This window comes from Anopheles merus, chromosome 3L (genome assembly GCF_017562075.2).
Source record: "Anopheles merus strain MAF chromosome 3L, AmerM5.1, whole genome shotgun sequence".
NCBI classification, from domain to species: domain Eukaryota; kingdom Metazoa; phylum Arthropoda; class Insecta; order Diptera; family Culicidae; genus Anopheles; species Anopheles merus.
The window spans coordinates 26,382,585-26,403,256 of NC_054085.1; the positions used below are offsets into that span (position 1 = coordinate 26,382,585).

Below are 20,672 nucleotides of genomic sequence, written 5' to 3' on the forward strand. Positions count from 1 at the left end.
GTTTGGTGCGTTCCCACGATTTTTTGGTCGTTTCCCAGAATTTTTTGGTCTAATTGTATTGATATCCAATCGGAAAATACCAATAAATTATGGAAACGAACCAAAAATCTATGAGATACGATCAATAAATCGTGGGAACGCGCCAAAAAATCATGGAAACTGACCAATAAATCGTGGGAAACCCTGTAAGTAACGCACGGGAAAAACACAGAACATCGAATCAATCCATCCATCTCGTACACAGACCTTGACATTCAGCCAATCAAGCCCCATCACAGGGCCGCACTTGAACGTGAAGAATCACAAGTGGGAACTGATAATATCCGCATCACGCCTTTAGATGTCACGCCTCGCGGAGACTTGCCTGATTGGCGTGCTCCTGGGACAGTAATCATTAGGATGACCCTTTCTTAAACAGCTCAATTAGTAAACAGCGAACAAATGTGTCGAAAGGGAAAATGCTTTTGAAAAAAAGAAGACGAAAAGCACATGTCACCCGCGATGAGTTCTCCGCGGGTTATTAGCATAGCAAGCAGGTGGAACACAACATACTTGACCCGATCCAATGCCACCGGTGTGTGCTGTTGACTTGCCGGGGTGCATTGTTTGCACGGAACAACAGGCCTACCCTCCCACCGTCCACCAACCAGCACTTGTTTTAAGAGCTAAGCAAATCTTGCTCACACTTTGCTCCCTTCGCTGAAGTTGATCTACAGTGGTTCGCTGCACTCTTCAGGACGGGGTTTTCGGTCCTACCCTTACCCTACGCTCTGCTTTCTTCATTCATCCTCTTTCCCTTTGATCCTTTTTTCGGGCACATTTTCATGACATTCTACGGCGCATGGAAAGATGGCCAGACGACGATGCTGACGATGATGAGCTAGGCTCTGATGGTGGCTATTGTGTTTGTACCGTGATTCTTGAGCGCAAAAGAGGGACAATTAATATCACCACCATCGCGAGCCAACCCAACCCATCCGCCGAGTAGCGCACACATGATGCCTTAGAGCCGGGAGAGGATAATGAAAACATTAAAAGCAATTGCCACTCCGGCAACACACAAAAAGGGGGCGCATGTATGCAGGGTGTGTGCTTCTGCTTCCCCCGGCAAAAAGAGACACAATTTTGCGGCCCACTTTTTCCAGACTTTTAGCGAAATGAGCAGTAGCAGGACGCGTTGGTCGCTTTTAAGGTAGAGTGTTTCGTGCAGGCCTACATGCAGAGAGGGTCGGTGTATGTCACATTCCCTCCTCTCTCGAAAGACATCCGACGGCGCAACAAGAGCGAATTTGTATCTTTTGTTTGCAATTTGATATGGCAATCCCTCTCCTTCGCTAACATTCCTCCCGAGGGTGACGCTACCCTAAATTCCTGCCGGGCGTTGAGGTGTCGGGAAGCTGCAAGCAGACGAAGATGGGTATGCGATTAGGCAGATTTACACTTAATTTAATTCCCAGCATAACAATAATTGCCGCATGGGAGTTCTCACCATTTGTTTGGGAGTGGGGAGGAGGTCGCGTCGGATTAGCGACGGTGCGTTGCTTCCATGCGGGTATTGCCTTGTGGAGTTGAGCCAACCCACAGAGCAAAAAAGAGAGACATGCACGTCAAGCGGTGTCCGCGGTCGCTGGTACAAAGTTATCCATTTGTGCAAACATTTGTCTTGCGGCTTTAGGCTTCTGCAAGGGAATAGTGATAAGAAAAAGAAACCCTGTTAGAAACAGTTCACTGAGCGGATATTTCTCGTTCAAACTGTGATAGTGTTACCTCCCCCGGAGGAAGTAACGTAGACGTCCGCTTCCTAAAACTGAGAGTTGCAAGAATCGCGCGACGATCGGTAGTCCGTTCACCCGTTTCATGCCACGGACACACCTCTTCTTGGGCCTGGTAAATGGCAAGCTGAGAAAGATTGAGCTGACCGCGCATGTTGTACGCGCTCTTGCCACGTCTGACGTCACGAAACATCGTACGATACTTTTTTCCGACACAAGGTAGGCAGGTAAGCCAAGAAGCAGTGCCAAGAAGAAAATTCCCCGTCTCACACTACACGGGGGCCACCTTCGAGGAGTTTCTGTTGCTCTTCGTTGGCTTGTTGAGGACGCGGGGGGGGGGGGGGGGCAGCGTAGATGTGCCGGAATGTGTACACAGACAGGCAGGCTGGCAGGCTGGCGGGTAAGCACGGAACATGCAAAAAAGAAATACCGCTTCAATGAAAGCACTGCTGCCCGTACTGCTGAGGTAGGCTGCCAATTCGAACGCCTAATTATAGACCCACCGGATGGGATGATCGTAGATTTCGGACTGCAAAGATAGAGAGAAAGAAGAAGGAGAAAAAAAATGAGGAAAAAAAATCACCACTAGCATTGGATACTTCGGTTTTGCAATGTGTGGCGCTACGGTTCGGCGAAAGTCCAACGGCGTAAAGCAGTCCATCAACTGCGTACATTTTCGCAGACAGTTTTGGCGACGTGCGCTGCGCGGTGACTCAAATGTACTCGGAAGGGGGCGCCCCCCCCCCCCCGCTCGCACACACGTAAATAGGCGTGTTTCGGTTCAGTGCCATGCACGCGGTGGTACAATACTTGCGCACACACACACACACACACACACACACACACACACACACACACACACACACAAACAAAACAGGGAGAAGTTAGCGCATGATCAACCAAAACACGCTTCCGATGACGTTTTCCCACATGTGACACTCGCCTGCTATGACGAGGTGGATTTGGGAAAAAAGTGGAGCATGAAGTTGATTTTGGAGGAAATTTATGCCCACCGCGGTGGTTTGCCGCTCTCCTCGGCAAAGAGCGCAAGAGTGTGCCGGAGAGCGTGAGAACAGTTGATCAGTTGTTTTGACAAGCGATTAAATGGCTTGACAGCGTCACGTGGCGCGTGGGGCCAGCGTCAAGTTTATGGATGTCGCCGGGTAATAGTCTGGGTGCACGCCTTTTGGACCTGATCCCAGTTCTGAAGGGAAGTTGAAGAGGTCTTGTTATTTGCATAACCTCAAAACAATATTGTGGAAGCGAGCTCATAATTCGCCAAAATGGGTTTCTATGTGCCCCATATTGCTGTCACATTGCTCAACACCTTCGGAGTTCAAGTTGTCCCCGTGGAATAGCGTTTTGGGGGCGACCTAACGGTCAACAGCCCTTTTTGCCGATGGCGATTAGTGTCCATTCCGGTAATGTCCTCCAAAACATGGCACCATTTATCTACCAGAGGCATAGGACAGCACCCGAACCCCATAATCCCGTACATTCTGGAGCAGCGTGTTGCAACCGCTCACAGAACAGCTCCCAAATGTCAGCATATTATCATGTTCGTGTTCTAGGACCCATGTTCCATCCCTCACCCCTCTACTAAACGATTAACGTCTTCCCAAGATGTCGCATCTTCTCAACTGGATATACTACATTTATAGAACACGCATGTATATCCCACGGCTTAGCAGCTTGTCCAGGGATCCAGAGATCGCTCTTTCGTCAGATCGGCAGGTTCTCGTATCTTAAGCAGCCGCGCCCCGCTTTGACGGACAATTAAGCTACGGATTATCCAATAAATTTGATCAGTAAATTTTTATTAACTCTGCGCTCCGCCCCAGCTCCCAGCATGAAGCATGAGGTGCGACGACGGTAAAACGATTACTTAATTTACGTCGGCTAGCTCACGACACAGTCGGAGGGAATGGTGACTGCGTGAGCTGTGGCTGTTACAGCAGGTTGAAGTGCATTTTGTTCTTCTTTATATGTTTTACTTTCTCCTTCATTCTGACTACGTTTTCACAATGGAGTGATACCGATCTGTATCTTGAAGAACGGTATCGGAGTTTGGGGCTGTTGTTTGGAAATTCCGTTCATCGGACAACATAGAACTGTTCGGTTGTCTATCAGGCAGCACTGCAAGGTATGTCCACAGTAGGAAACGGAGCCTTGTCTGCTGCTGCTGATGCTGCACGAATCATTAACAAAGAGAAAAGAAACGGCAGAATGAAAACAAGACCCTTTCTTTCCTGCCGACAGGAAGGTAGCTATGGAGCGATCGTCTTTAAATTAATCGTCCCGTGACAGAGGCTTGTCTTATTATTGGAAAATACTTTAAACCCAAACAAGATGATGATCGTTTGCTCCATTGTCACTCGTCCGCTACACGAACGATGTGTCAGTTATTGTTTGAAAACAAACGAGCAGGGAACGGTAAGTCACAGCCAGCCACTGTTGCACGAGCCACTCTTACTCGCCGGGCACAGAGACACGTGTGATGTTAACCGACGTTTGGAGAGCACGTTTCCCTGGCTCTCTGGTTGGTTGATTATTTTCAAACCGATGTTCATCCCGAGCGCGGATATATTGAATTAAAAATAAACGGAAGCATTCTTAAAGATGCACTCCGCAGCGACTGCATTCGAAGAATCCGACAGAGCAAATCGTTTATTTGGATTAGTTAGATGGGGGCAGGTTGGAGAACCATTGATTATTATTGATTATTATTAGCGGAAGTGCACAGAACAACTCAGCACCGAGCGATTCTGATGCTTTGAAGTGATTTTGGGGTCGAGAGGATCTACTTCAAACGATCGTTCTGCGATCGTAAATGTTAATAAATCGATGAGTCTGAGAGCTTGGCGGGAGTTAATTATTGTTTATGACATAGGCACTTAAACATAATATACGGCAATGACCCGAATAATTCTAGATCTTTGGAGGTTCTAGAAGGTATTGGTTCTTGGTAGATGCTTGTTTAGGTTTCCATGGGACAACTGGAATATAGGGTTGAGTATAAATTTAAGAAGAGTGTCGTAAAACTTATCAGTGAGCAGCACCAGTCAGTACAAACTGTGGTGTAAATTGAATCCTAGTCTCCAAAGCTGACGAAATTCAAAACCAACCAACCAGCAGTTGTGCAAACCCACAAAATAATATTTGGAAAATATTACAGGAAATAACAGACGTTGGATCTTATTTCTTGAAAGAAACCACAAAACTATGGTTAGCCAACAAAAAAAAAACGAGGATCTTTTGCTATTTGCGGCCACATCTTTCAATTGTTGCTCGGTTGATGTATGAAGTCAGCCCCCTTGGATGGGGTAAAGCAACAGCCAAACCTAACCTTCACCGCACCATTTACGAGGCGGAATTTCGCTGATATTGATTTGAACAACAACATCAAACAAAAAAACCAGGCGGTGCCTCCCTATCGCGGGTTAGTTCCTTTGCGTAGCAAAAAAGCAAAAAAAAAGAAAAACAAAACCAGCAAACTATTTTCAGCTTAGGCAAGCACAAATTTTACGCGAGACCTTTCTCGGCGCATTCCGAAATCGAAAAAGCGTCCGCGGGTCCGTGCAGCAACCCGTTCCACGCGCAGCTCCACATGCCGCTTCCATGCAAGGCAAGCAGTTGGTTATTGTGTGTCTGTGTGTGTTTTCGCGGTTCAGTTCGTGGCGTCCTGCAAGCGTTAGCATTATTTTTGTTATGAGAGAGTATGCGCCGCTCTCGTACACATGACGCATGGCCGAGAGGTCGGTCGGTGTACAGCTTGAGCAACTGCCGTACCCAACCTTATTTTTTACCGGTTGCGCCTTTCGGAGAGTTCAAGGTAATTTAATGCGATTGCAAACCCCACCACGGGGCAAGGTTTGGCAGGCACAACCGAAAACGGTACATTTTTCTCGGGCGGGAGGGGTGAGCATTTCGGGTTCAACATCCGCAATTCGCGACAACCACAAGACGCCGGAAATCGAGTGCGAAACAGTGCTCCCACACATACACACACAGTACTTCTTTGGGATGCGGGATGTTCTTCTTGCCGGACTGGATGTGTCCTGCATCGACCTGGGCATCGACCAAAACATCTAAAATGTAAAAAGGGACAACCTAATCGGATTTGTGCTAAGTTGTCCTGCCCGAACGACGGGACGTCGCTTCTACTCTACACGTGTTACCCTTTAAGTGCGGTTTTTTCGAATTCAAATAAACATTGCGTTGCTTCCCGTAGTACCCACCAGGGTTGTGCGGTTGGCAGCACTCCATCGGTGCCGAGTCGCCATATTTAACACTTCAATTTTGGAGTTTGATTTAGAATCTTCTGGCAAGAATTTGCTGTTCCTTTTTCTTGAAGCTAGCAGCGCACATATATTACAACCGGAGAGGGTTTGCTTAATCCAGCAAAATCCGAGAATCTTTCAATGGCATTAGCCGTCTTAGCCGAGGGGGGGGGGGGAATAATAAGTACTACCTGTCGAGTTGACCTTTTTCACGCGAGCCTGATTTCCGTGCACTGTGTGTGGATGCAAAAAACAAAGCTGCTTGTTTGCATTTTTGTTCTTGGGTTGTGCGTTAGCCTCGGTGCGATCCAATTTGGTGCGTGGACGAAGTGGAGCTTTCCCAAATTTGCACACCGTTCCACCCAAAAGCACGCCTCACTCACATTGGGGTCGTGAAGCAATTCGAGGAGGTTTCGAGTCGGTTTGCACATCAAAGCGCATCGGGTTCAATAAAGAAGCGATGAAAACTTGCACTCAACCGTGCAGCTCGCAGAGAGTGAGAAAGAGAGAAAGGATGACGATTTGGGTCCTACTCGCTGTAGTACAGTTTGCTCATGTTTGCTCGATTTTTCCTCCGCTTTGGGGGGAGCATCAGGTCCGTAGGCGAAGACCGCTCTGCTTTCAGTGATGGATGCAATTTACGAGATTTGGTAACTCTCCAGCTCCAAAACTATATGGACAGAGCATTGGTGTCCGCGGCTGACCTCGTTGTGGTATGCTCCTCGACCGGGCAGCAGTATGTTTCGTTCATTTTGAGGCTGTAAATTTTACGCACTGTCAACACTCTGAGGGGCAAGCACCGAGCAAAAGGGAATTGGTCTTTAAATCGAAACCGAAAACAAGAATCGTAACCTACCACGCGATAATAAAACAAACTCTCTGGAGCATCTCATCAGAGCGGCTGGGGAAAAAAAGCACGAGCCCACTGCTCTCTGTGACGGTTGTAAATTATTCTAACCTTTCTTCGTCTGCGCTTGAGGAAGAATTTCGCCCCGTGGGCTTTAATTGGATTCCGATCCACCCGTGGGTCCCTGTGGGACTGTTGGCGTGACATAAACGATGCCCTAATGAGGAACGCGGCGAGCCACAAGCGCGGTTGGATCGATACGAATTTATGATCGCCATGCGCCACGCGGAGGTGATCGACGCATCGACACAAAACGTAGATCGGCAAAAGAGGGATTAAAGTCCAGCGCACGTCTGCATCGATCACGCGCTGTTTGGCGTACGAGGCACTTTTTACTCTAGAATGAAAGCCAAGCGAGACAACAAAAAAACTTGGCATCAGAAACATTACCGAACGGGTCAGCTAAAGTAGGTCATCGTGGGCAGAGCGCATGTACATGACGATGATGATTGTTGTTAGCTCGCTTTGAGCAATACGCACTGCGATGATAGCGGTTCTGGCTGACTGGACCTAGGCGAAGAATGTTCGTGAACTTTCGCCTATTAAACGCAACGATCGTTCGCGAATTCGATCCATTATTCCAGTTCGGTCCAGTAGCGGTTGGAGTGATACGAAGAAGCTCCCAGCAGAGGTTATCAAGGGTGTGCTTCACGGTTGGTACGATGCCTTCACACACACACACACACACACACACACACACTGTCTGTAAACAAACGAAAGCAAAACAACATAAGCAATCATACTAATGAGATGTCTTACGTATTTTTTCCTTACAGCTCCAACAAAACGCTCAGTCTCTGGCAAATGGCTACCCACAAGTACCTGATGCAGATCATCTACAACAGCGAAGGTCAAATGATGGACTGCGAGTACGTACGGCAGCGCGATATGTTGCATCAGTTTCGTGGCCGCTTCTTCGCCGAGTTTGCCCAGGCACGGGCACGCAACTTTAGCTCGGGCCAGGGCGGCCCCCAGACAGTGGACCGTGCCTCGCTAGTGTCCAACCATGACTTCCGGCAGTATCTCGAGCATGACATCGTTACGCCCGAGATGGAGGAGCTGCAGTACAATGTGTACGAGTTTCCGGCCGGCGTACCGGCCGCCCAGCAGACCATCGATGCGTTCGGCATGCGCAACCTCACGTACATTCCGCTCCGCGCCGCTGCCGACATACCGGCCGAGCTGCTGGAGCAGCTCAACTTCCAGCAGCTGAAGCAGCGGTGCAACGTGCGGCACATGCAGCTGAAGGAGATTGCCACCGGTCTGCGGAGTGCCGATCCCGAGCACAAGCGGATAGCGAACGAGAAGTTGCAGAGGTAATTACCAGCGGGCGTTCTGTTCAAACGCACGGATATCCTTGCATTCCCTCACTCCCGGTTGGCTCCTAACTAACAAAAACCTCCCATTCGTTGCACGGGATACCACACCCTCTCTCCTATTCACTCGCCGTCAGCACTCTCATGCACCCACCACATCGGTATATAGCGCACAGTTCGAGTTCCCTTTTAGCATGCACCAACTCCAAAAGCACCTCCGTGAGGGGTTTTGTAGTCCTCACAGCCACACCACGCACTACACGCCTAAGGGCAACCACATTCCATTATGACTTCTTTTTCGCAAAAACCTTCCCGCCTCCTTCATAGAGTCCAATTTTGGAAGTTTTGGATCAATGCCATTGCAACAACAAAACTGCGGGTCAACATTCAAACCAATACACCCTTCATCCGTCCACAAACCATCATCCAAGTTCGCTGCTTGACGTTCATTCAAGTCACCCCTGGTTGGTAGCATGAACCTTATAACACACCCGTGCTGACCTGCTTTTGCTGGTCATTTTTACTAACCCAAAACCCACCTTCGTTTGCCATTGGAAGTTGCGAGCTCAAGGAAAGACATTACCACAGAAATTCCTAGCAAGCAATAGGCAATGATGGTGTGCGAACGAAACGTACGAGTAGGAGACTACGAGCAGGTCCACCTCTTCCGTACGACCCCGGAAGCTTGTACAAGGGGTTCTGCGATTCTATTGCCAAAGCTGCACAAACAGGGAAGCAAATCGGCAAATCGGCGTTTCACTTTCTGTTGCACGTCGTTTTACCCGTTGTCGCATCGCACGGGTGTGCTGTGTTGCAGCGACGGGACCAGCCAGCCAGCGAAGCATACATTCCGGGTCGTGACGGGTTTGCTCATAAATCAGGGGAGCCCTGAGAAACGGCTCAGTGTTGACTTTTGGATTTGGTACGGATGGACACCGCAGCGGTGATGCAGGAGTGGTTTATTTTCATCTGCTCTCACCGCTTTCGCCCGTCTCGGGTGGAATTTGTTGGTTCGCATCACTGAAACGAAACGGTAAAGAAGATGATGAAGCGAAGATTGAGTGACCGCAACTGCTTGGCAGCGATGAGTTTGATGATGAACGATGATGACGAAAGATTGTCAGGTGTTTTTTTTTTTGTTTTGGTGCGACGGGTGCAATACCCGGCGCACGATTAATCATCGATCGTTGAGCAACAGGTTGTGGGATGTTTGGTACCGTTGCTCTACCAGCCAATCGGTGCGATCGAATCGGGAAGTTTTCTTTTTGTCTTCCGGTGTTGACAAAAAAAAATGAAATAGGGTCTGTTTGATGTTGCATTTTTGTTTTCGATGGAATGCAAACTAAAAACATTAACAGTTAATTTGAAGAAGAAAGATTCTTTTTTAATAATCATTAACTTTAACAAAGCATTGTTTAACTTTTAGTATAACTCTTTAACGAATTTCATTTAAAGGAATGCAAGCAAAAAAAAAGCTTCAAAAATTCCATATCTAATCATGGATGAGAATAAAGCTTTAACTAAATCAAAAGTACGATAAAAGAAAGGTATAAGTCTTAGAGAAGTTAATAAACGAACAGGAAAATTTAAGGAAGAATAATAAATAGGCAATCAAAAATAATTAAACACGGTTTACAGGAAAAACATATCAACTAGATTGAAAACAACTGCAAAACAAAATTGTGAAGCAAACGAACTAACATATTTTGCATGACCAAACAGAAAAATGCAAATCATTTTACTAACAACTTCTATCTTTCTCTGGCTGAGGTACTAAACTCTTTCAATCTCCAAACATTATTCATGATTCTCCCCTTCTATTAACATGTTCAGTTCCTAGAGGTGTTTGTTTTTTATTACCTTTACTCACTTTAGTTACCTAGTTACCCCCTTTGCAAATAACCTTCGTTTTTTTACGATCAAGTTAATTAACTTTCGTATTTTTATTTTATTTTCGTTTTCTTATTTCATTGCGAATGTGCGCGCAAAACGTGTATTATTTCCACTGACTGACCAACTCTCTGACACTGTCTGCTCTCGGATGGAAATCATTCAATTACGGCCGGCGCTACATACAAATTTGAACTTTAAACTTACCACCGTACGCGCCGTACGATCGTCAGGCACAAGCGTGCCATTTCCGATTGGTTTCTGTCGCCCAACACGAAATGGTGCGGCAAGGGCCATTCGGCTTCCGAGTATCGGCAGCTGGGTGGCGCATCCCGGGCGGACATGTGCTGCCGGACGCACGACCATTGCAAGTACATGATACCGCCGATGAGCACCAACTTTCAGACGTTCAATATCCGGCCGTTCACGATCAGCCACTGTGCCTGCGATTCGAGGTTAGTTTTGGCGCTGAAAAACGACGGGGAAAACGGGGGCCTTTCCACAAGGCAGCCGTATGAGTTTTATGGGGTTTAAGCTCGGTACATGACAGAAAGAGTAACAGTACGAAGTAGGCACAAGCAAGACTGATGTTTTAGGTACGATTCTGCTTCGAAGAGGTCTTCCAAATCCATCCAGTGTGAGGTATCCAGTGTGCGAAAAGTGCTGGAGTGTTTGCAGAATCATATCTGAACCAGGTAAGCCTAAGGCGTTTGAAAAGAGTGTGATGGTGATGGTCTTTAAGGTTGATGAAATCATGCTAATACGAGAGTTCGAAACGTTGTGCAAATTAGCTCAAGCAAGTTTCACCCCAAAAACTCGATATCTTCGAGGCGATGTGAGGTCGCGGTGCATAAGTACCTGATATTCCTGATTCCTGATGATCCTTCTTTTCAGTACTGTCCTTTCTCTCTTTACCGTCCCTGCAAGAAGAGAAAGAACGGTCTGGTGTTTCCTTCTATTTCCTTTATTTCCTTTACCTAAAACTCCAATCTCGAAATCAACACCTCCATATACCACCAAGAGCCACGTTTTACCAAACAAGTAAAAAGCACTCACCCATAAGTCATTATCAAATATTCCAAAACCTCCAGACAGCGCCGCGATCTGTCCAGCATGATGCGCGTCCCGGGCACGAAATGGTGCGGCAAGGGCTGGAGTGCCCGTAACTACGTCGACATGGGCGGCTACTCCAAGGCCGATCGGTGCTGCCGCCAGCACGACCTATCCTGCCCGTTCTGGATCCTGGGCTTCGAGACGAAGTACAACCTGTTCAACTGGCGCGTCGGCACGCTGATGCACTGCGGGTGCGACGAGAGGTAACTACCGCCGTACCGGCCGAATCGGTTCCGAGCTCTCCCTCCTGTGTTGTTGCTCTCTCTATGTGTTATTATGTGCCATTATTTTACAGCCTTCACAAGTCTTCAGTTTACAAGCCAGTGGTAGGATATTAATATTGCAGCCCAGCGTGGGTATTATCTTGTCCGCTGCACCATATTGGGGCGGACCCTTGTTCGGCTGTTTGGAGCTTCTGGTCCCGCGGCGAGGCACCTACGAAAGAATACGAAAGAAGGCGAAAACAAGCGTACCATAATGATTAATAACCTTTCTCCTGCACCTCACACGGCAATTGTGGTCGGGTAGCGAAACGACCTCACTGCAATCCTGTGCTGCGAACGGGGAACCGGGATCGAATTCATGTGATCGAAATTGATTATAATGAATGGTGCTGTCGATGATTTTACAAATCGTTGCAACGACTCGCCTTCCGTCACTGTTGCGATCGCGATGGTTGGTAGGACCTTGCCTTATTGAATTGAAACATCACTTGTGCACGCCGCACGTAAGATCCCACGCACCCACGGTCGAAGACATCAGGGGAATTCGATTGCTCCGATACCTTGTCTGATTGATCTGGAGCATTTAAATACATGCCACCGTCTGGACGGGCATTCCGAGTGAAAGAATTTTGTTCCCACCCAAATACCGCGTCCGATTTGTTGGGCTCGGGTGCATATTAAGGCCGAGTGACCGGTGGCGGGTTGAATTGATGCTGATGGGATATTAACGAGATCAATATCTGGGGAGTTCCGAAAAAGGGTTACTACCATACCGTCACGCCCTAATGGATTTCATCATATTTTCGACAGCTTAGCCTGATGGAAGTGGAGTTAAAATGTCCGTATCTCAATTACATGGTTCGATAATCGCAACTGATCCGATCGCATTGTAAAGCGATATTCCATCAACGAGGTAACAGTGTGAATACATGGATCAATAATTTTACCGGAATGGGTTCAAAGCCGTATGCATCATTCTTCATGTAAAGTGTTCCTGAGGAAAGTTACACCACCAACATGAGTCTACAAAAAATATCCTAACGCGTAGCTAAGTCGCTCATTACTGTCAGATTTTGCCTAATTAACACACAGTCGTGTGTAGAAGGACACGCCCTTTGATGGTGTTCTAATCGCAGCCGTAGCTTTCTTCTGCTCGTAATCTTTACTTTGAAGGGGGAAGTTGCTCCAGCAAAAGAGCATCCCAAGGAATTCTGCTACCCACCATCACGAACCCTCTTGAGTAGGAAGTTCAGTTCATCCTCCGCTTTGCGGTGGAAAGATTTAGGTCAATATGTAACATTGCACATCGCGCTAAGCAAGATTGACACAGTTTCACACGCATTTGTTTACTCAATAGCCTTCCAGAGCGAAGCGAAAAGAATGCTTCCTTTATCTTCCTAAGAAGATCTCGTTACTCCGGGCCAGGTAGAATAAAATGGCCCCCAGCAGTATGTTCCACATGTTCCTATTCACCATTGAACTGCTACTATTGATTCCTTTGATTTTAACCTCTTTGCAGCGTGAATGCTACAATTTCTTCTGGTTTTTTTTTATGAACTCCACATGTTTGTTTAGGCTTCCTAACCTCGAAGGGTCAGGCATCTTTTTCGAAGGAAAAAGGAAAAAAAAGGACTTCCACGACCAGTTTTAATGATGCGTGCCCTCTCCCTTGTTCACACCCAATCCCAAAAGCCCACCGGACGAATATCCACAGTGAGGAATAAAAAGAAAACCATGAAAATAAGTGGTCAAAGGCTGTGTGCGTTCTTGGTAACGCACCACGCTTCACAATGCTTTAATGCTGACGCTAGTGCTAGTTATTGTTCGATTCCCCCAAAACCCCTGCCGTGAGGAAGGCGCCATTTGGCCCGGTTGCACCAGGGGTCGGACAGGGACAGGGATTGGTTTGAGTTTCGTGTGCGAGAAGGGGTCAGGTCTCGAGAATTGATTGACTAAATAGAGTAACAAGAATCCGCCGCGCGGCAGCCTGGTAGGTGGTAACCTTTGCCGACCGAGCTCGGTGAGAATGTCCGCCAGGATGCGAGAAGCGGCGGCGTCGGCATAAGCCAACAGTGCGCTTTCAGCAGATCCATTTTAAAGTCGTTGGCAGATGAGTGATGGAATGGTGAATGAAATCGTTTCGAAAAAGTTTCACCCAAACGGGAAATGAGATGCTTGTGCTGTTGATTGTTTGTCGAAAGCGCTGATAAATTATGATAACTTTGTCTGGAGTATGGCTGGCAATACCTAGAGGGAAGGATAGCTTTAATGAAGATATCTAAGGTCAGTGTACTTCGCTCACTGGTTCCTCCCAACCAATCAGTTTGTGGTTAAAATCTCTTGTAGTTGTTAAACCACGTTTAGAAATAATCCTCCTGTGATGCTTCTCGCTGTTAAAGATAAAGCAGTAGTTATTAATGTGTCGATAACGTACGCGTCGTCCAGATGTGGGTTACTATTACGAGCAATTTTTCATGCCATACCACATATGCCACACCGAATCTCTTCTCCCAACAGCTAGCATAGGAGAAAAAACCTCCACAACACAAGTTATTAATTTACGGACCAATCAATTCATGGGCACTTGAAGCTAGGCCAGCATTCAGCTGTGGAGATCCGGTTAAGAATATCTGACCAGGAGAGATTTGGGATACAAAATATGTTCTCCATTGCTTGACCATTACGTCCGCGCTTGCTTAATGGCTCGCTTGCGATAGGGTCAACACACCTAGAAGACACGCAGGAGAAAAAGAGTTAGTCCTGTAATGAAGCAATTATGTGCCGTGAGCTTCAAAGACGAAAGACGCAGATATATCAGCGGCAGCAATATGATATCGAGCTAGAGGAGGAGGAAGAAATGAATGAAAGTAAGAAATGTCATTGGTCGTTGGAATTCGGAACCGATTTGTTCTGTTGGAGAGGGATTGGGGAGAGCATCCTAGAACATAGAACTGCTGTTGGAGCACTGCTATGGGTAAAGATTTTTATCAACGTAGACGTACAAATTGAACAAGAGTGGGAATTAATTGTCATGATCGTATCGGGCTTGCCCGGACACCGAAACATATCAAGTAAAACCTGCCCATGATGAAAGTATGAGCTGGCGTGCGGGGACGAAAGAATTGATTCTTTCCGTGTGCATCCATCATCTGTTAGTCTTGGTCTTTGGGTATTCCGGCTGAAGAACTCACCGGCTGCTCGTACGACAAAATGCGCAGTGTCGCTTGTCCGGCAAACACGGTTTGCAGGCTTCACATCCCAACCTTCCCTGGGACGTAAAGACACACGCCACGCCAGTCACCATTTGTGTCTGCAATTTATGGTTTCGCATAAATACGGCCACTAGCACCTTTTCAGGAAGGTTTCAACCTTTTTTTTTGTTTGTTCGTTGCTTTGAGGGCAGATTCGTTCCGCCAGTGGTAGGCCTAGAATAAACGACTCCATCCCCATGGCCTCGGGAGGTGTGAAAGCCAGCGAAAGCGCGTGCAAGAAAGTGATACCACTCGAGCCGGCTCTCAGAAGCAGTTAAGATGGGTCCTCCCTCTTCCTATAAGTCGAGCCATCCCACCATTCTTCCGCAGTTGGCAGCGCGTTTCGTTTGCTCTAGATCCATCCTCCCGCTACGACGCCGTTGTTTGTTGCGCTACTGTTTCCGGTAATTTGGCTAGATTGGCAAGGAAACACGAACGAGGCAGAGGCATGTTCTCGTACAGCGTACCCGAAGCGAATTCAGCCGCAAAGGGCTGAAAAGTGGACATCTGTCATTGATTTCCGAACCAATCGCTGCCGCCTCTTGACTGACCTGGCCCCTTCGTTGGCCTGGCGCACTTCAAAGTGCGAGCGGGCACGGGAGATTGGGTTTGCCTTACTCTCGAGTACCAAAGCATGTTAAGGGTAATTCCAAACCGTCGATACCAGCTGGCCCGACCGATGGTGCCACCCTTGCGGCCGCGCTAGATCATAGATAAATTTGTCATATTCTATTAAGCGTTGCATATCGACGACGACGACGAGGGTGCCCTTCTTCTGGTCCGATGTGTTTGATTGATTGTATTCCAGGGCTTTGTGGAACGGTTTTGGGAACGAAAACGTTAAAATTGAAAACAGACGACGGTAAAATGCAACGCGTAGATAAGACGAACAACGGGCTGGATTGTTAAACTGGAGCTTGATTTGCCTACTAGCGCTGTCTTCTTGATTGCTGAATGTGTGAGAACATTTCCGGAACACATGTCCGAAGAGAAATTTTTGAATTTTTACACTAAAATGCGACACGGAATGTACTAAATTACAGACATAAATTTAAACAAAAGCTTGCCTTTAAAACTGTGCCATTGAACCACTCGACAATGGCTCCATTCAAGCGGCAATAAATGTTCCCGATCAAAAGATAGGGCTACACCGCCAAGTTGCAAGCTCTTCTTGTTGCGAAAGTGTCGCCACAAGCCGCTCGAGTGCATTTGATCAACACAGGTCCAACCACTGGTACAGTTTGTGCTAGCAAACATCAATTATTGCACTTCAAGACACCGCAAAGCAAGGTAACACAAATCATCTCCGGTTAAAAGGCATTCAATCAACAGCACGCTTATCCACTCGGCTCAAGTGCGCGCTAAATGGTTGCATCATTTTTCGCGACTTCCGCTCCGTTCTTTTAAAAACCCCTCTCCCGATGCGGTGCAGGGATCTTAATTAAAATCACAAACTTTACACCGATGCAGGTGGATGATGGGTTTGTCTTCGTATCGGTGGGCGTTTTAGCAGCAGACTTTGTGTAGCACGAGACACACTCCTCTGTGTCTGACTGATGTGCAGCAGTAGCAGCAGACAGCATCTTGCCGACAAAACCGAGAGCAAAATGGGAGGAAGTTTTCGTCCTTTTGTTACTCTGAATGTCTCTCTTTTTGCTCTTTAGGGATGGGTATTGTAAAAAAGCAAGCCCTTTCGCAGGGTAAGAACAGAGCAACGCAAAAGAATACACATTGGATTTTCTAAAACAGCATGTAACACTCCTTACCGCTTGCTACCTGTCTCGATCGTCGGAAAAAAAGGGAACCGTAAAACGGTGCATCCTTTTTCGTGTGTGTAGGTTCGGCAGGTGAACGTAGCGAAGACATTCGAGTTGTCTTTCTGCCATAAAAATGTCACCAGCACACAGTAACCCCACTTTTCGCAGGAAGCGTTGTTTGGTGCGTCTGTTTGGAGTTTGTTTGTTCCTTCACGCGGTTGGCTCCCGAGCAGGATCGGAGGTCAAGTTGAATTACGACACCGTTCGGGTAGTCCACTTTTCAGGACAGCATCATTCCGACACCACCAAAATCCACTGCAATGAAAGCAACAAAAAAGGGCTAATGAGTCAACAGACAGTGTGTGTCCTGTATGTCCGCGGCACGCTAGCAGCTCTTGGCCAACACAAATCAATGCCAAATGTGTTTTCCCCCTTCTTGGTGTTCGATCTCGTGTTCGACGCCGTACGCCGTGCGTCTGAATGACGCTCTTGCAGGACACGCGCGACGATGCTGTTAATTGCTTCATGTGCGTTTGGCGATTTTCGCGATTAAACCGCCCTTTTTCCCTCTAGACCCTAGGAGACTCAAGGTTTGGTCGTAATTTTGTGTGTCCCTTTTTGGTAGCGTTCCGGGGCCACTTCCGGCAGGGAATGGCGCACCACAGTCCAATGAGTGCTAATGGCAGTTTTATGCGTTCGGCAGGCTGGTTGAATCATAAAATCGCAATTGCGCAATGCATTGCCGAACGGTCGCCCTGGTGGTGATTTACTTGAGAACTTTGATCGCCCATCTTCACGTCGAGATTCGTTTATTCCGATGCTCTTGGTGGAAGGACAGACAAAAAAAGAGTCCACACTAAGGTGTAAAGTTTCCACAATTTATGAAGCGTTTGTCAATTGTCGTTTTCTTTTCTATCGATTGTTCTGATCTGAAACGCAAAAAAAACCTCCCAAGAGATTAAAAGAATAATATTCGCGCGAATCACTCACCGTAAAACTATTATCCATTCCAACGGACACCCTCTCTTGGATGCATCGAGATGCTGTTCGATAAGATAAGCATCGTTGTTAGAACGATAATCCGTTTAAGAAATTAGATTTCGCCCCAAATTTCGTGTTGTTCATCATCGCCTTCATCGTTTCTGTGTAGCCGACGCATCGGGAAATGTTAGCAAACGACACGTCAGAAGTGATCAACATTTTTTCGAGCCAAAAAAAAAAACAGCCAATATCGAAGATTGTAATCTTTATTGCTTCTGTCGTCGTCGTGTTTCGTCTTGGGATTGGCGACTATTGCTTCGAAATCATCACAAAAGATCTACGAACCCCGAAAGAAGACATCAGTTTACATTCCAAAAGGGTCGTACGATCAGCGATGCATGTCCAAGCTCTCTCCCAGACCTGGAGACATGTGCAATAAAGTGATTAGATTTTTACGACACACGAAGACTTCGATCCGCACTGCGGGAGCAGGGAGGATTAGGGAATTTCTGGTTGTTTCTTTTTTTCTATGTTGAACTGTTTAATTTGTTTCCTTTTTGTTTGTTTCTATTTCATTTTTATTGCAGCTAGTCACCAGTCACCGAAATCAGTCTCTCTTGTGTGCCGAACTGTACTGCTTTCTCTTTCTTTTTGTATTTTTTCCTTTTTTTCTGGGATTGATTACTATTTTACTTGCTAAAAATCTTTCCAAAAACATTACTAATAACTCATCTTTTACCTTCTCTTTACCTCTACTCGTTTGCAGATTCCGCACCTGCCTGAAGCTGGCCGACTCCAAGGACGCCAACCTGGTCGGGAAGCTGTTCTTCAACGTGATGCAGATGAAGTGTTTCGTCTTCAAGCCGGAAACGGTTTGCACGAAAAAGTCCTGGTGGGGTACCTGCGAGCGCAAGGGCCGCCGGAAACGGGCGGTACTGCGGCACAATCGAAAGTTTTAAAAGCAACCGTGTGCAAATCCTGTAAAAAAAATAATCGCGCAAACATGAGATTTTAGTTATTAGTGCATCGCATCTGCCACGTGGTGTTGTTGGGCAGGGTCGCTCGCTGGGGCATCCCATATCCCCCGTTTACCAAAATGTTATTTATTGTGTACAGATTACCTTATTTATTGCTACCGTTTTGTCCATTAAAAAAAACTCGCGCCTGGGGTCGCACAATTTGAAGCTTGCTTGTTGATGAGGTGAACGCGCGTTCTCTTCTACTTGCTCTAATGGCTGCACAAATACGTGACACCAGGGCTTGTGCATGTGAGTTCCAACGGATTCCTATTAGCTTTGTAAGGCACACACACACAAACATATAAACACGACAGCAATAGGTGACAGAAAAACAATCGTGGTGATAAAACAAATCGGGCTAGGATGTAAGGATTAGAGTTGGTAAGGCGTGATCGTGATCGTGTGACTATTTAATAAGTAAACCGAGTATTCATCAAAATAGCCACGCATACACACATACATCTACATCCACATCGAATGATCTGACCTAATGTAGGCTGAGCAAGTAGTTTACTGATAGTAGTAGAAGTATTAGCGAATGTTTGATTAGCATTGCGTAAGCTCTGTTTCTCCGCATGACCGTATAGGCGTATCGAGATAAGCGCATAGATTCCATGACATAAATTCATTTAAAACAAAAACAACCGATCGTAACCAGATGAAGCGAATGGTGCGTATTTATTACTGAAAGTCCTGAACTGAATTGTGCTCCAAGGAGGGGTTTTGGACCTAGGCATTGTTGGAGACTCAAGCATACTAAGGAGGTTCGGAAGCTAAAGCGTTGCATTAGGGCCTGAACTCATCACCCTGCCAACTATTGAATTTATGTTTTTTAGTTGACAAAAGGCGTGTTTTTTTAATTGAACTGTGAGAAAACTATCAAACAATCAACTAAAAACTATTCAACTGATTGAGTTCTGACTGTAGTACGCAATCTAAGCGAACTGTTCACGTGCCGTTTGCGCGTTTGTAAATATTAGACTTAGACTAGGCAAAGATCTGCAAACTGTGAAAACAAACGCTTGAAACGCTTTGATTTGGTGTAAAAATTAGACGTTAGTATAATTTAGTGATGTACATAGTAAGGTAGGAAGTGGTTAAGTCGAGAGAGGGAATCAAAACTAAAAAAATAAAACTACCATTGAAGTGTATACATCTGAGACGGGCGTGTTGAATGCTGTTTTATCGTTAACGGATTGCGTTGGAGAAACCTACGAAATACGGCAATATTTATATGCGTATGTATAGCACAGCGCCACCAGCACTACCGTAGACAATTATTGTAAAAGTAACACTAGTAGACGAGGGTAAGAATAGTACCGCACACACACACACACACATACGAAACATCCTAAATGCAAACTGTTCAAATAATCTTGTTCCAATCAATATAAACTGTCCTGCATTATTATAAGAACAATAAAATCAAATGAAACTAATAATTGTTGTGCGTTTTTTCCTGCTGGCAAAACATTTCTAAACCCGATTTTATCTTTTGTAATGCTTGTTTGAGGTAATTATAATCAATTTTTAAAGCCAATTCAAACTTTATGTTGAAAAAAAGGCTTATGAAATCTTAGAAGAATAAACACCGTGATCATAAAAAATAATAAATAAATATTCAATTTTTAATTTTTAATAATTCACGGAATTATTCATGAAAGCATTAAAAAATAAAGCTTTTTACAGTATTTATAAACCGGTCAATAAAATGTGCATCGTAAAGCATCGTATGATATGATATAATCGGTAACGCACCGCACTGATGACACGCAAGGCCACGATTCAATTCTACTCTTGATCCGCGCGCGCGCCATTGAGAGAAACTTTTCCGTCGAAATTGTGAATGAATAATTATAAAAATATGATAAATTAGAAGATATCAATTGTATTAGAAGACAATAATTATATATATATTGAATTATAAAGAAAATAAGTTATTATTATCACATGGTAAAGCGAATTATTCAACTTGGATATTAAATACAAATACAGAATAAGGACAAACATGTTTTGTCTCAATGGATATATGATAACCATTCCATTTTTATAGGTGATGTTAATGTTTAATATCGTATTTCAATTTTAAGACTAAGTAGCAGGTTAAGTTAAACATTAACCCCCGTTCTGTTATTTAAGTAGTTTTTGCTGCGTAAAAGGTA

At 45.8% G+C, this 20,672-nt stretch overlaps 1 protein-coding gene across 4 annotated transcripts in view; it reads left to right on the plus strand.

Moving 5' to 3' along the window:
• LOC121598957 overlaps nucleotides 1-19,798 on the plus strand; it is a 30,546-nt gene extending 10,748 nt beyond the window's left edge. For 2 of the 4 annotated variants that reach the window (XM_041926342.1, XM_041926340.1), the window contains exons 3-5: nucleotides 7,736-8,275; nucleotides 11,257-11,481; nucleotides 18,258-19,798. In XM_041926342.1, coding sequence (XP_041782276.1) covers nucleotides 7,736-8,275; nucleotides 11,257-11,481; nucleotides 18,258-18,450 — 958 coding nt within the window. In that variant the 3' untranslated portion in view covers nucleotides 18,451-19,798. Of the gene's footprint in view, nucleotides 1-7,735; nucleotides 8,276-10,398; nucleotides 10,621-11,256; nucleotides 11,482-18,257 lie in introns of all 4 variants that reach the window. The other 2 variants (XM_041926344.1, XM_041926343.1) reach the window with 2 other exon arrangements.
• The last annotated feature ends 874 nt before the right edge of the window (nucleotides 19,799-20,672 follow it).